This window comes from Hemicordylus capensis, chromosome 3 (assembly GCF_027244095.1).
Source record: "Hemicordylus capensis ecotype Gifberg chromosome 3, rHemCap1.1.pri, whole genome shotgun sequence".
In the NCBI taxonomy this organism is placed as follows: Eukaryota; Metazoa; Chordata; class Lepidosauria; order Squamata; family Cordylidae; genus Hemicordylus; species Hemicordylus capensis.
The window spans coordinates 16,848,407-16,862,908 of record NC_069659.1 but is presented as its reverse complement, the minus strand read 5'-3'; the positions used below and the strand labels follow the sequence as shown (position 1 = coordinate 16,862,908).

At 43.0% G+C, this 14,502-nt stretch overlaps 1 protein-coding gene across 4 annotated transcripts in view; it reads left to right on the top strand.

Annotated features, from left to right (window-relative positions):
- Positions 1–14,502, top strand: part of GRM5 (glutamate metabotropic receptor 5) — a 354,535-nt gene that overhangs the window by 310,389 nt on the left and 29,644 nt on the right. For 3 of the 4 annotated variants that reach the window (XM_053306229.1, XM_053306230.1, XM_053306231.1), the window contains exon 9: positions 10,414–10,509. The exons of the other annotated variant lie outside the window; for it this stretch is intronic. In XM_053306229.1, coding sequence (XP_053162204.1) covers positions 10,414–10,509 — 96 coding nt within the window. The remainder of the gene's footprint in view (positions 1–10,413; positions 10,510–14,502) is intronic. 4 annotated transcript variants of the gene reach the window in all.

Here is a 14,502-nt window from a genome sequence, read left to right as displayed (position 1 = left end):
GCAAGTTTGTCCTTCCACACAGTCTGGAATTTTGGAGGCCGCTGGCTAACCTGTCTCATTCATTCAGCCTAGATAATTTATTTCAGCCACCTCTCTAGACAAGTTTGATAATGTGATTAATTAAAATTGGAAAGAAATAGCTGGGACATATTTGTGAAACTCGGTGAAGGATATTAGATCTGAATGGTTTTGATGAATTGCTCTTAAAAATGCTCCATCATGTAATGAATTGAGCTTCTTGTACACTGTGATTACAATGGATTTTAATTTGCATGCAGAACTGGAGTTCTCTTAGGGGAGTGTTCTGTGGCATTAATCTGATTAAATAATTTTTGACTGAGTGATACAAATGGTTTGGCTGGCTGCATGAATGGAGCACCTTCTTTCACAACCAAGTTAAAAAATGTGTGTGAAAAACCAAACCTCTGTTAAGACAGTGCTTTTCAACAACCCTGTAAAATAGGTTCAGTATTGTTTCCCCATTTTGCAGATTGAGAAGCTCAGAGACAGAGTGAGTCCTAGTGAGTCAATGGCAGAGCTGAGATTTAAACTGAGGAAAGCCTCATTGAGTAGCTCAGGGGCTAAGATCACACCTTAATGATGATGAAGATCATAATTAATTTATTATTAAGAATATGTATAGTATAGCCATCCCCTTGGGTGCACTGCTGCTTGGAGCAGTGTACAACATCATTAAAATATAGAAGAAGATACAATATAGAAGAAGATACATATAGAATTTTTAAAAATAAGGTTAAAAAAAGTGAAAAGATCAGACTAAATCCACAATTAAAATAACAAGTTTTAAAAATTGAAAATAAAAATTATCAATAAAAAGCTAAACACTAAGAAACCTACCAGATAAAAGCAGAGGATAAGATACAAATTGAGTATTCCTAATCCGGACATCAGAAATCCGGAATGCTCCAAAATCCAGAAACCACCACGGCTTTTTCTCTTTTTTTAGTAAGAACAAAACATTATTTTCACATAAAATCTGAATTTCATCTCCACCTAAAATGCCATGTTTGAGTCCAACATGACCAGCAACATTATTACGTGACAATTTTCTTGCAATTAGTTTTAATTACATTTACAGCTACCTGTATTTATCGTAAATTCAATGCTTATTTGTTTTTATACTTTAATTAAAAGCTTAAAAAAATAAAATACAGTGCACAGTAACCTTTCGTGTTTAGACTTGGATCCCATGCCCAAGATATCTCATTACAGTGTGCAAATATTCCAAAATCTGGAAAAGTCTAAAATCCGGAACACTTCTGGTCTCAAGCAGTTTGGATAAGGGATACTGAACCTGTATTTAAAAGCCTCTCTAAAAAGTTGTGTCTTCAGTTGTTTCTTTAAAACTCAGATTTTTAAATTGGTGTTTCTTAAAAACACTGTACTCAGTACAGTAATGATGTATGTACATCATTACAGTACAGTAATGATGTATGTAACAGCCAAATTTTGGCTGTTAGTACCATCTAGGGGATGAAAGCTCATAGAGATTTTTGGCAATGTCTACCCCTCTAGAGATGGAAAACAGGTTGCTGCACTGACAGCTTTCTGTATGTTGTCAGCCCTTCTATCCCTTCCCCAAACGTTACAGGCAAATTGCAGTCATTTCTGCACAGAGGAAAGTGTTGGGGTCAGCATTATGTAACAATGAACAAATGGTTGTCCTCCCTCCATGGAGTAATCTTTGGTGCACATTCCTGCCAATTTGCATTTCCGTTCCTTTGACAACATTGATAGTTTTATAGTTATTTTTGTGTTTTTAAAAACACGATTTCAAATTTGGCCACAGCAGAGCCAATGGTGAGGACTAGAAAAACGTGATAACAACTGAACGCTGAAAGTATTGCAAGTCTATTACCTACTTTCCATCTCTAGGGGTGTAGACCTGGTCAAATATCATGACAAGCATCAGTTCCTCCAGATGGTACTGGCCACCCCAGCTGCCTCATATACTACTGGAAGAAAACCAAGGGAGAGGGCTTTTGGATGGAGAACACAGCAATAAAGGCTAGATAGCCCTTTGTTCAGAGTAATCTGAGCATGGGTTGTTGTTGTTGTTATGATCTACTATTTAAAATATTACCTACTGGATGGCTTCACACAATCCACTGCAGGTCCACAAGAACCTCTGGTTCCCAGGGATTGCACATTCCTGACAGGTATGTTGTGTGAACCCTCAAAAGTCCAGTTCCTGAGCCTTCCACCCAGCTTTCACTCTACATTCTTTGCCCATCTTCAGATGCAGGTACAAATGAATGGAGAAAGTCGGAAACCAGACTTTGGTGATTGACGACACGCCTGCTGAGAGTGTGCACTCCCCAGGAGCTGGAGGTTCCCAGACACCAAACTGGAGATTCCCAGAATCCCAGGCACAAGATCCCAGGCACCAGTGATCATCTGAATCTGGCAAGATCAGTGGTTCCCAACTTGGGTTCCTCCAGATGTTGCTGAACTACAACTCTCATCACCCCCAGCCAAAGCTGGGAATGATGGGATTTGTAGTTCAGCAACATCTGGAGGAACCCAGGTTGGGGACCACTGGCCTAGAGGCTTGTCTATGGCCACCTGGTACGTCCATGGCAGAGATTAAATTTAGACTTGCACATCATGAAAATTCATTTCAACTAGTGTAAACCAGTAGTTGCAATTACATGTGATTGCCTGATTACAATAGCTATTTTTTTAGGTTATTCCCATAGATGCAGCTAAATTGCTAAGTAATAAAATTGTGAGCTAGGTTTTAAATTGTTTGTTGAAACTACATCACTCTGGAAATTTTGCTTTATTTTTTAAATGTGTATTTGAAATAGGAGAGGAAAGTTGGCTCTGTTAAACTTAGCCATTGATTATCCTCCTGACTAGGGCTGAGCTTAATTTTATCCTCTTCTTAACCAGTTTGCAGTTTGGAAAGTTAGGGGCCATTTTGTTGATTTTGGGGATCAAATTATGAAAAGGCATAGGGCAAACTTATCAATAATGGCAATTGCCCTCATTCTGATTTGGCTTAATGATAATGCCACATCAATCATTGGATGTCATCATGAAGCCAAATCAGAGTGAAGGCAATGCTTCCTGCCCTTGTTCTGGAGCTTTCTGGGAATAAACAGTGCTCCCCAGCAATTAAGAATTGTTGGTACTCTGCTTCCCCTCCCATAAAAACCTTAAGATTTTTTTAAAAAAAATCTTAAAAACATAATTATTTCGATAGGCTTTTTAATATGTTTTATTACAACCTGATGGATTTTTAATTTAAATTTTAATTGGGTTTTTAATTCTTTTAATTCTTTTTAATTTTAATTCTTTTTATTCTACATTGTGTTTTATTTGCTTTATTGTGTTAAATTTTATATTACTTCTGTTGTTCACTGCCTTGGGCAGTATTGTATTGGAAGGACGGGATATAAATATTTTAAAGAAAGAAATAAGGATCCCAAATTTCAACACTTTCAGAAATAGAATATAGATTTCACTTATATCCCATCTTTCCCTCACCATGGAACTCAAGGTGGTGTATTCAGAGTTCCCAGGCAGTCTCCTTTAAAGACTCTGACCAGACTTGCTTAACTTCAGTAAACATCCTGTATCAGACCGTGTCCTGAGATGGCTCTAACAGCAGTGGTGACCGCCATCTGAAGCTGGATCTGCATTCAGAGTAGTCTGAGCTTAGCTTGTAATGGGATGAAACTTTACATACTCCCTCAATTCTGCATTTGCCTTCAGTACAGTACAAGAATATCCCTATTTCCATGTGAGAAACGTTGGACAGTATGATACTATTATAGGGTGTTATTTCTTTCCAACTAGAAACAAACTAGAATGTCCTTCTGTTATCTACCATTGCCAGAGTTTATCCTGCTGCTGTGAAATGTGGGATATTCCCCCCGCCCCCAAATATCAAAGCCAGATATTATTGTGGATTCAATATATAAATATGTTGTGAAAGATATAATGTGTTTCCATATGCTTGGAAACAGAACTACTTTTTAATATAGACACACACAGAGAGACACACACAGGTTCAATTCATTTTTCGCACATCTTTGAAAAATGCCTCTATAAACTTATTGGGCTTACTCACTGCCTAATTAGAGAGATTAAAATCCAAGCATTGTTGGTGTCCTGTCACAAACTGGGGCTCTTTCTCACATGCTATAGGGTGAAAGAAAAAGGGCATGCATGCTGTATGCTATGAGAAATAATCTGTGCTCCCTGAGTGGGATTTCTAGAACCAAAACAAGGGAAAGGGTAAGCAAATTGCTTATCTGTTTACAACCCATCGAAGTCAATGGGATTTAAAGATATGCTTCAGAGTAATCATTTTCCAGAGAGAAAGCCAAACATACCTTATGCTCCCCATGCCAGAGGTATTTCCCACCCAGCAGAGTGTAAGCTTGTGAGATGCTTCCCTGGCAGACTGCTAATATCTGCTGTAATATCTGAAGCTGCCTGGTGGAAGCACATCACATCCATTTTGAAATAACTGCACTGGCTACCAGTTTATTTCCAGGTCCAATTCAAGGTGCTGGTTTTGACCTTTAAAGCCCTTCATGGTTTGGGCCCAGGATACCTGAGGGACCGCCTGCTCCCAAGGGTTGCTGCCCACTTGACGAGGTCATCTGAGGGGGCTCTGCTCCCGGTGCCGACAATGAGGGAGGCTCAGTTGCCATGCACGCGGGACAGGGCCTTCTCTGTTGCTGCCCCCAGACTCCGGAATGCTCTCTCAGTGGCTATTTGCTCCTCGGTCTCCATCACAGTTTTTAGAAAGCATGTTAAATCTTGGCTTTTTGCCCAGGCTTTTATATGATGGTCTCTGCTGCTGCTTCTTTGTATTTTGTACTGTTTTTATACTTGTTCTTTTAAATTTTTAATCAGATTTGTTTTATGTTTTTATCATAAGATTTTAATTGTGTCATTTTTTACAATCTTGTCTTTAAATTCTGTGTAAACCGCCTTGGGATTGTTTTAATGAAAGGCGGTATATAAATTTAACACTAAAATAAATAAATTAATTAAAGTGCCCCCATTGCATTGTGTGGGGCCTCTATCTCCTTGATGAAAGACGGTGGTGGAGGGGACACAAGGGGTGCTATTTCAGCACCACACAGGCAAGTGATCCCCGCTGACTGAGCAAAGGGGGGACTTTTAAAATGGTGGTTCTCCTATCTTTAGCAAGGGGAGAGCAATGGTCCCTATTCAGCCCTGTATAGCGTTGTGTGTGTGTCTGTGTCTGTGTCTGTGTCTGTGTCTGTGTCTGTGTCTCTGTGTGTGTTATGTGTGAAACTGTGAGCCCTTTGAAGACACAGAACTGTCTACTGTTTTCTTTTACTACTGTATTTACCTAAATCTAAGACTAGGAAGCTGCCCTACCAATGGCCGACCGCAGGCTTAAGCAGCCAATCCTGGGCTTGGTTGCAAGCTGCAAGCAGCTTGCGCTGACACAAATACGGTTGCCTAGCGTGCCTGTCCCCTGCAGGAATCCCCCAGTGCACTGTCCTTGGCACATGGTGCACTGTGGGGTTCTCAGAGGCTCAGATAACAGGTCCCAGCCTCTGTTTACCCACACTGCCAGCAGCACTGTGGACAGTCATCCGTGTTGCTCCCGGTAGCTTGGGTTGTGTGGGCTTGTGGCTTGTGCACAGCAGGGCTACTAGCAGTCATCTGGGAGAAGGTAGGTTGAACCCTGCCTCCCCGCACCTGCCTGCCCAAACACTCACGTGGTCGTGTGAATAGCACTTCGATTTTAATGCCTCTAGAACCCATTAATAAATAGGAATGTGAATTTGTTTTTTAAATGCATGGGATGAAAACAAATCTGCCCCATTCATTTCCATTTGTTTTATACAGAGAATGAATGAAATATGAGCATTCATCCAGTATTCATTTCTTTTCTTTTCTTTTTGGGATTCGTATACTATGCATACATTTTTTAACTGCCTATAAAATGGTGACCCTTTCCCCAATCTGTCTGAAATCTGGCAGGTTTGATACCTTGAGAGTGTAGTGCAATACTGGAAATCTCCATCCCATTGAAAACAACAAAGACACAGGCAATAGAAAACTGGCTGAGTCTCAAAAATCTCTAGAAAACAAACATGAATGAAAAATGAATGAAATTAACACAATGCATTAAATCAAAATAAGTGGAAAATTTAGCGAATCGAAACCATTCGTTTTTTAAAACCCAGGGGAAATTATTACATATGCTTATTGACAAAATATAGTGTTCAGAATATGAGAGAGCACAAGATGCAGAACTTTCCAGATGAGACGTATAGGCCTTAATTAATTATAGGCCTTAATTATACCTTTCACCGGTTGGAGATGGTTTTAGCAGTGTTTATTTATTCTATTGACTCAAAATATTTATAGTATAGTATAGTATAGTATAGTATAGTATAGTATAGTATAGTATAGTATAGTATAGTATAGAAAAAATGTCCACAAATACTAATACCCCTCATTCTTACTTGTCCACCTATCTTTACAACCAGGAGGACTAGCGGCTCACTTGCCACTACCTGACAGAGCAACAAATGAGCTCACTATTTCTGAGCCCTTTTATACCCAACTGGCGCAGCTTTGCAAAGGCAGGGAGCCTCCATGGCTACTGAGTCCTCCCACTCCCATTGGGAATAATGGGCGTAGCCGTGGTAGTGTAAGAATGCACTCCATGAAGGCATGGAGCCTCCATGCCTTAACAAGATGTACCAGTGGAATTTAAAGGGGTTAAGCAGCAATCACTGCTGCAGCAGAGATTGCAGAACTCTGAAGCTGTTGAACCAGTTCTGCAATCTGAACCAGATTGCAGAGCTCTGAACCAGGTTGCAGAACTCTGAACCAGTTGCCAGATTCTGAGTTTGAGCTCTGTGATTGTAGCTGTGAAAAATCTGACCAACCTTGCTTATAGTGACCATCAAAGACATTTCACTTCATGCATCAAATGAAGAAAGATTTTGGTAATGAAGGCTCACGCCAACAAGATGTCACAAGATGTCACAGCACGCTTTGTGGGTCTGTGTCACAAAGACATGGAGGTCATCGGTGGGCAGGGCGGCCAGTGGGCAGGGGGGAAGGCTGGTTATGCTTACTGTCCCCCCTGACAAGTGATGGCTTGTTTCTGGGAGTGCAGGATGTGCTCCCAGATGAGCTGCGCTGTGTGGCACAGCATCCAGCTCTGGAAGCTGGGACGATGTGTCCCGGCCTCTAGGGTTCCCACAATGCACTGCGTGAAATGCACAGTGCACTGGGAGAATCCCCCAGAAGCAGGGGTGTAGCCAGGGGCGTAACTATAATAGGGCAAGGGGAGACAGTTGTCTGGGGGCCCACTGCCTTGGAGGGGGCCCCAGAGGCAAGTCACATGACTGACTCCCCCAGCCGCACACCTGCCAAGGCTTCCTTCAGTTGTATTCATCCTCTGAAATTGATGTGAGTGTTAAGACCTGGAGCTACCAGAAGAGCATGTCTTTCTCTAGTACCATTAAATGACTTGCATCGTCCACAATTTACAAAACCTTTAAAAAAATAATTTAGGATGATGTTCTATTGTGCACATAGGATATATATTTGCTATGCTTTTTATTACCACTATTCAGCCTCATTTAAGATTTCTTTACTTCAAGAGCTGAGCTTCAGTGAGGGGGGAGCATTTAAAAATCTTGTCTCTGGGCCCACTCCAACCTTGCTAAACCGCTGGGTGTAGCTATAATTGAGCAGATGGGTTCAAATAGCCCGGGTCCCCAAGCTCCTGAGGGCCCCCCAGTTCCAGCCATCCCCATCTTCTTCATTCTTTCTCTCACTCCAAGGGGCCGCTGGAGAGGGGGTGAACACTAGCCCCCTCTCGCCTACCGACGTCCCTGCCCAGGAGACAGATGCTCTAGGTGCCCATCTCTGTGCCAGTTCAGTTAAACATAGCCCCAGCAAATACACAGTCCTGGAGCCTGGGCTAATGGCTTGCTCAAGCCCTTAACCCTGGCTAAGAGCCAGGTTTTTTAATGGGGCTAGATGGCGCTACCCCTAGTCTGGTTTAGGGGTGTGTGTGAGAACAGCCTCATGGTCTGTTAAATATTCCTTTCCTTGTTGGTGAGTTTGTTCCCCTACCTTTCTGAGGAAAGGGTCCATGTCAGGGCAGGACTTGTGTGATCCAGTTTGACTTCCTTTGTATCTTTCAGTGATTTCAGCTGCAGCTCAAGTGCTTCTGGGTCTCCACCCCCCCCCCCCCCGGCATACTAGAGAAATAAAACCTTTCATAATGAATAGCAAATTTGTTAGAATTATCATCTGACTTGAACAAAATGTTTGTGATTTTATACTTGCAACGAATCTTGAATCCAGTTTTGCTTTTAATCTGCTTGCTAGGAGTTTACTTAATTTCCCTCCCCCTGGTATGAAAAACTGTTTATTATCGAAATGGCATCTCTGAATTTCATTTACTTCTAGCCGATCCAGCTTTTTCCTTTCTTTAAGTAAGTGCTTCTGCTTTTTTCATCCATTGTAGGAATCGACGTATATTAGTACGTATATATTCATCTATCTACCCTGCATGGTTCTCATTTATAACTTGCGATCTTGGCACAGTCTTGCACAGAACACTGCTTTTGGAAATGGTAACAGATTTGAAAGGTCAAATTATCCTCCTAGCTACTTCACAAATGTCACTTTGATATGTAGTCTGTAACTCGCTGCTAAGCCGAGGGTTTGGTTGTTCTGGATGTACTTGGCTGCTAAGCCAGTGTCTTGGATGCTCTATTTGGTTGCTCCCTCTCCGTGACTCTGTTACAGTTATCCCACACCGTACCCACCATTTTGCTCCCCAAAGCACAACACACGCACCCCAGCTGATGCTCTTTTACTACAATGCTAGCTTCATTCCAGGCTCAGGATTGCATAATCTTTGGGGGCTGTTGCTCACATTTAGGCCTAGGCTACACATGCAGCAGAATGAGGTGGTGGAGTTCTGAGGGGGTAGAATGAATTGCTCCACTTCGGACTGCAGGTGAGGGATCACATTTATGGATATTCCAATATGAGGGGGAAAACCTTGCAAGCAGAAAATTAGCATCGCAGGGAAAGGGCTAGAACCTCTCTCCTAGAGCTTTCCCAGACAGCAGGCTTTACTACAAGGCTTTACTGCGAGTTCAAATTTGTCCAAAAATTCTGACGCAAAAAGTGGATTTTTTAACGGCAGACATAAATCAGGGTGGGCTTTAACAAAAACCTGTATTATGTGTGAAGGGCTCCTTAATATCATGCACCGACTTCAGTGCAAATCCAGTTGACATGTAAATGCACACCCTCCATTCCAAGCCAAAAGCCCCTTCTGGAAATGCTCCAGATGTGCTAGTTTTTTGAGCTTGCAAATGTCTTTTTTTTTTAATGGGGGAGCATTAAAAGTGGCATCCCCCCCCCACCATGGTCTGATGTGATACAATCCATTCTATCACCTCAAGATTCTGCCACCTCATTCTGCAATCTGCACAGACCAGACCCAACAAACAGTCAATAAATAAGCAATCTGATTACGGTATCACACTGCATTATTTAACTCTTACTAATACTTACTTGGAAAGCAAAAGAAGAGGAGGAAACAATGTCTGCGAACAGAATATGTCGGGGCAGCTATCGAACTCGGTTGACCTTGCCTGGGTGGAATTATGTGCCACATGCCCATGTGTGTAACAAAACCCTAACACAGCAAAGGCATTTCAGGAACGAGCTATTTGTAGCAGAAGGCAGGTTCACAAGTAATGGCAGCAAGAAAACCCGGAAGAACTGCCAGTTCCCACCAAGTGTGTGCTCCTGCCACAGCTGCTGCTTCCATGTTGTATGAAGCCAGAAATATTGCGCTTAAAATTTTCAGTGCCCATCTCCGCCCAACATCAACAGGCCAACTTCAAATGTTGGTTATGGATGTCAAGTGAAAGACGGGCTGAAGTGAGTACCCCATGTTCTCCAGCTGATATTTCCAGTTTCATGTGACATGGAGGTGGCAGCTGAGGTGGGAGTGCATGCGCGGCGGGAACTGGTGGTCCTTCTGTACTTACTTGCCGCCATGATGGATGAACTTTCTCCGAGAAGTGGTGCACGAGGTGGCCGTGCTTAGCCCTTTCCCCTGCAATCCCTCCAGCAGCTTCCTTCCCATGGGGCTCCAAAGGTGTGTCTTGAGGGACTGCTATTTTGGGTCCCATTTGCCAAAAACCAAGGAGCAGTCAGGTTGCGCACGTTGAGCTGTAAGTTCCACCCGAGGCCTACAGTGCCTTCAGGAAGACGCACCACTGTCTCTGCATGCGCCTGGCCCTCCCTCCTCCACCCCGTTGCTGTAGGATAGGGGGACACTTGGGCACACAATCACTTCTCTCTGTTTTTGTTGCTCCTGTCGTTGTCATGATTTGTTAGGTACAAAGGCAGGAGGCTGGCCCAGCACAAGTCGGAAATAGAGTGTTTCACTCCAAAAGGGAGTATGGGCAATGGTGGGCGAGCGACCATGAGCAGGTAAGCAAAAGCATGAGTGCCACCCCCTCCCAGGCCATGTCAGATGTCTGTCAGCCAGAAAAGCATTCCTGGAACACTGTCGTCCAGTTCGTCAGTTTGTGATCACCGCGCATCCCATACAGTATGTCTCTAAGAGCTTGGATACTGTCACTTTTTAATGTTGTCAGGTCTGCAAATAGGGTTGCTAATGGATGAGGGGGAAAGAAACCGAGCCGGTCTACCTACCCTTGCACCTTTCACAGCCGCTTGATCTACAGCAAGTGAAGATATTGGCTGCATGGATCACAGAAGCATGATCATCTCGTGTCTGCAGATCAAGCGGCATTTCAAGGTGCAAGTATAGAATCTAGGGGGAAATCAAAGCCAGCATCCCTATTTCAGTGACAGGAACCACTTTGTCCATTATTTGTATTTTTGCCAACAGACAGGGAGGTCTTTGCTTCTGCAGGAAGATATTTGGCCTTGCCTCTGTGGCAAAGAGTGTTCTGCATTAGTTTCCTGAATGTATAGCTGTCAGCTATGCAGATTGTGAATGTGTTCCAAATCTGCCATTGGCTTTATTCTGTTTGATGCTAGAGATGCATTGTGATGATTGGACAAGGGCTTCCTGGGGCACTCTTGGCATCACTGAACAATGCGCAGGCACATAGAGTCTGCAATGATAGCGCTACAAAAAGCATGCCTGGAGAGCATAAATGATGCCTGGACCACCCAGAGAGCACCACTAAAGGACTGTCCTAAGGAAATTCGTAATCAGATGCAGAAAAAGTCATATGTGTATTCTATAGTCATGTGTATATCCTGTCGGGCACAAAAGCAATTGCCGAGTATTGTCCACAAACAAAGATAATATGAGTATGAACAGGCAGCAGGATACAGAACACCTTTTCTTTTCTGACTCAGAGGGCAACTAGCTTGCATACACAGCTGTCTCCTTTTAAACCGACTCAGTGCTACAATAATTGATTCAGCAACTTTCCACATGAATAGTACTCAGACTTACACAAAATGGTACGGGTGAGTAATGCTGTTGTAAACACAGTGAATGATAGGAGGGAAATTACTCAGAGTAGTCCCATTGAAATTTAAAACAAGTTAGGAAATGTCTAACTTGTCCTTTTAATTTCAATGGGACTACTCTGAGTATTTTTCCTCATCATGTCAGCCAAACTTTCTTTCTTTCTTTCTTTCTTTCTTTCTTTCTTTCTTTCTTTCTTTCTTTCTTTCTTTCTTTCACACAATTTTTATACTGCCCAAAATGCAAGTTCTCTGGGAGGTTCACAAGACAACAAAAACAACCAATAAAAAGACCAACGCATCTCAACAATTAAAATTTAAAAAGTTAAAATTATTAAAACACAAATAAAACACAATTAAAACAATATCTAATTAAAAGCCTGAGTGAACAAATGCATCTTGACTGCCCTTTTAAAAGTTGTAAGAGATGAGGAGGCTCTTATTTCAGCAGGAAGTGTGTTCCAAAGCCTTGGGGCAGCAATGGAGAAGGTCTGTCCCTGAGTAGCCACCAGATCAGCCGGTGGCAACTGTAGACAAACATCTCCAGATGATCTCAATGGGTGATGCGGTTCATAGCAAAGAAGACACTCTCTTAAATACCCAGGGCCCAAGCTGTTTAGGGCTTTATAGGTTATAATCAAAACCTTGTACTTTGCCTGGAAACGTATCGGCAGTCAGTGTAGATCTTTTAAGATAGGAGTGATATGGTCTCTCCGAGATGACCCAGAGACCAACCTGGCTGCTGCATTCTGGACTAACTGCAGTTTCTGGACTACATACAAAGGCAGCCCCACATAGAGCTCATTGCAGTAGTCAAGTCTGGAGGTGACCATCAGATGTACTACTGTTCTGAGGTCATTTATCTCAAGAAATGGACGCAGCTGGTGTTTCAGCCGAAGCTGATAAAAGGCACTTCTGGCCACTGCCTCAACCTGGGACACCAGGGAGAGTTTTGTGTCCAGAAGTATCCCCAGACTGCATACCTGTTCTTTCTGGGGAAGTGTGACCCCCATCCAGAACAGGCAGATCAAAACCATCTCCCAAGTTCATTACACCGTGATAGTGCACCTTGATAGTGCAACATTCCCTGGCAGTGTCAGCAAGTACTGTATGACTCTGTCATAGCTCAGCCAACAGCCTGCTGCATGCAGAAACTGCTCTTGTATTTGGATCTAGTTGCTTGATGAATTGTCATTCCAAGTCCCACATGCCTGGGAGTCTGCTTGCATCCTTTTGTAGCCAAGAACACAATGTCCTGGGCAATAGCCATCAGCCGTGTGTGGCAATCACTGTTGGAGTCCTCATCCACGTAATCTCCGGAGTACTGCCATTGACGGAACAGGTGCAAAGTCTCAGATACTACAATTTATGAACTTTGCATGATGAGGCCTCCAATAGAGTTGTGCCCTGGAGAAGATTTGGTGTCTGCTGTAATTTTCACAGAGACACAGTACAACCAGCTTAGCAGCTTGAGGTCTCTGTCTGCAGGCCCTTGGGAAACCTCCTCTATTAACACATTAAGAGCTTCCTCCACATCTCTTGGCAGTTCTTCAGCCATCTGTCTGAAATGCACATCCAGATGATTCTGTGAGGAATAGCAGCTGTGATGCCCATGGATTGAGGGGCTGGGCAAAGTCCGTTTTATCACCAAGTGTCTTCCTCAATTTATTTCTGAAGACAAAAACTGAGAGGGGACCTTCAGTACTAAGTAGACACTCAGTAGGGTCCTCAGTACTAAGCAGAGCAGGGCTGTAGTGAGGTTGGTTGATTTTAGCCTCCTTAGGAAGAAGGTGCCCTTGACAAATGATTTTTAAAGGCCTGTTAAAGATAATGAGACTTCTGAGGGTCCCCTCTCATTTTCTGTCTCTTTGGTGGTGCCCCCACCCTTTTCCCCCCTTTCATTTTATTTCTAAACTGCTCATGCTCATGGTTTCACATGTCTTCAATGAGGCTGGCTGACATCCAGACTCAGAAAGCACTTTCACAATGAACAAAGCTGCACTAGTGCAAGAAGATTGCACAGTTCCATGAAGTCACAGGGATGCTCAAAATGGCACTATTTATTTATTTATTTAATCATATTTTAATACCGCCTGATATGTAAATCTCTAGGCGGTGTGCAAATCTCAATATTAAAATCACAGGTTAAAATAAACAAAACATGATAAAAACAATATAAAACAAATTATTAAAACTATTAAAATTCTAATTAAAAGCTTGCAAGAACAGGAAAGTCTTGAGGGTCTTTCTGAAAACAAACAGAGAAGGAGATGCTCTCATTTCAGTAGGGAGCATATTATAAAGCCTTGGGGCAGCCATGGAGAAAGCCCAGTCCTGAGTCACCACCAGACGAGCCGGTGGCAACTGCAACCGGACCTCTCCAGAAGATCGTAAAAGGCGGGCGGGTTCATGACAGAGGATGCATTCTCTTAAATAGCCTGGTTCCAAGCCGTTAAGGGCTTTATAGGTAATAACCAGCACTTTGTATTTCACCCGGAAACATATTGGCAACCAGTGCAGTTCTTTCCAAATGGCTGTTATATGGTCCCTTCATGTTGTCCCAGAAACCAATCTGGCTGCTGCATTCTGTCCGAATTGTAGTTTCCGGACTACATACAAAGGCAGCCCCATGTAGAGCGCATTACAGTAGTCAAGTCTGGAGGTTAGCAGCCTATGTCATTAGGCTGGTCAGAATTTAAGGTCATTCACCTCTAGAAATGGACATAGCTGACGAATCAGCTGAAGCTGATAAAAAGCACTCCTGGCCACTGCCTCAGCCTGAGAAACCAGGGAAAGCTTTGGGTCCAGGAGCATTCCCATGCTACTCGCTCCTTTCAGGAGGAGTGTAACCCCATCCAGAACAGGCAGATCTAAACCATCGGGTCCGCACAGTCAGTACTTCTGTCTTATTTGGATTCAACTTCAGTTTGTTATCCCTCATCCAGCCCATTACCTCCTCCAAGCAGGCATTTAGGG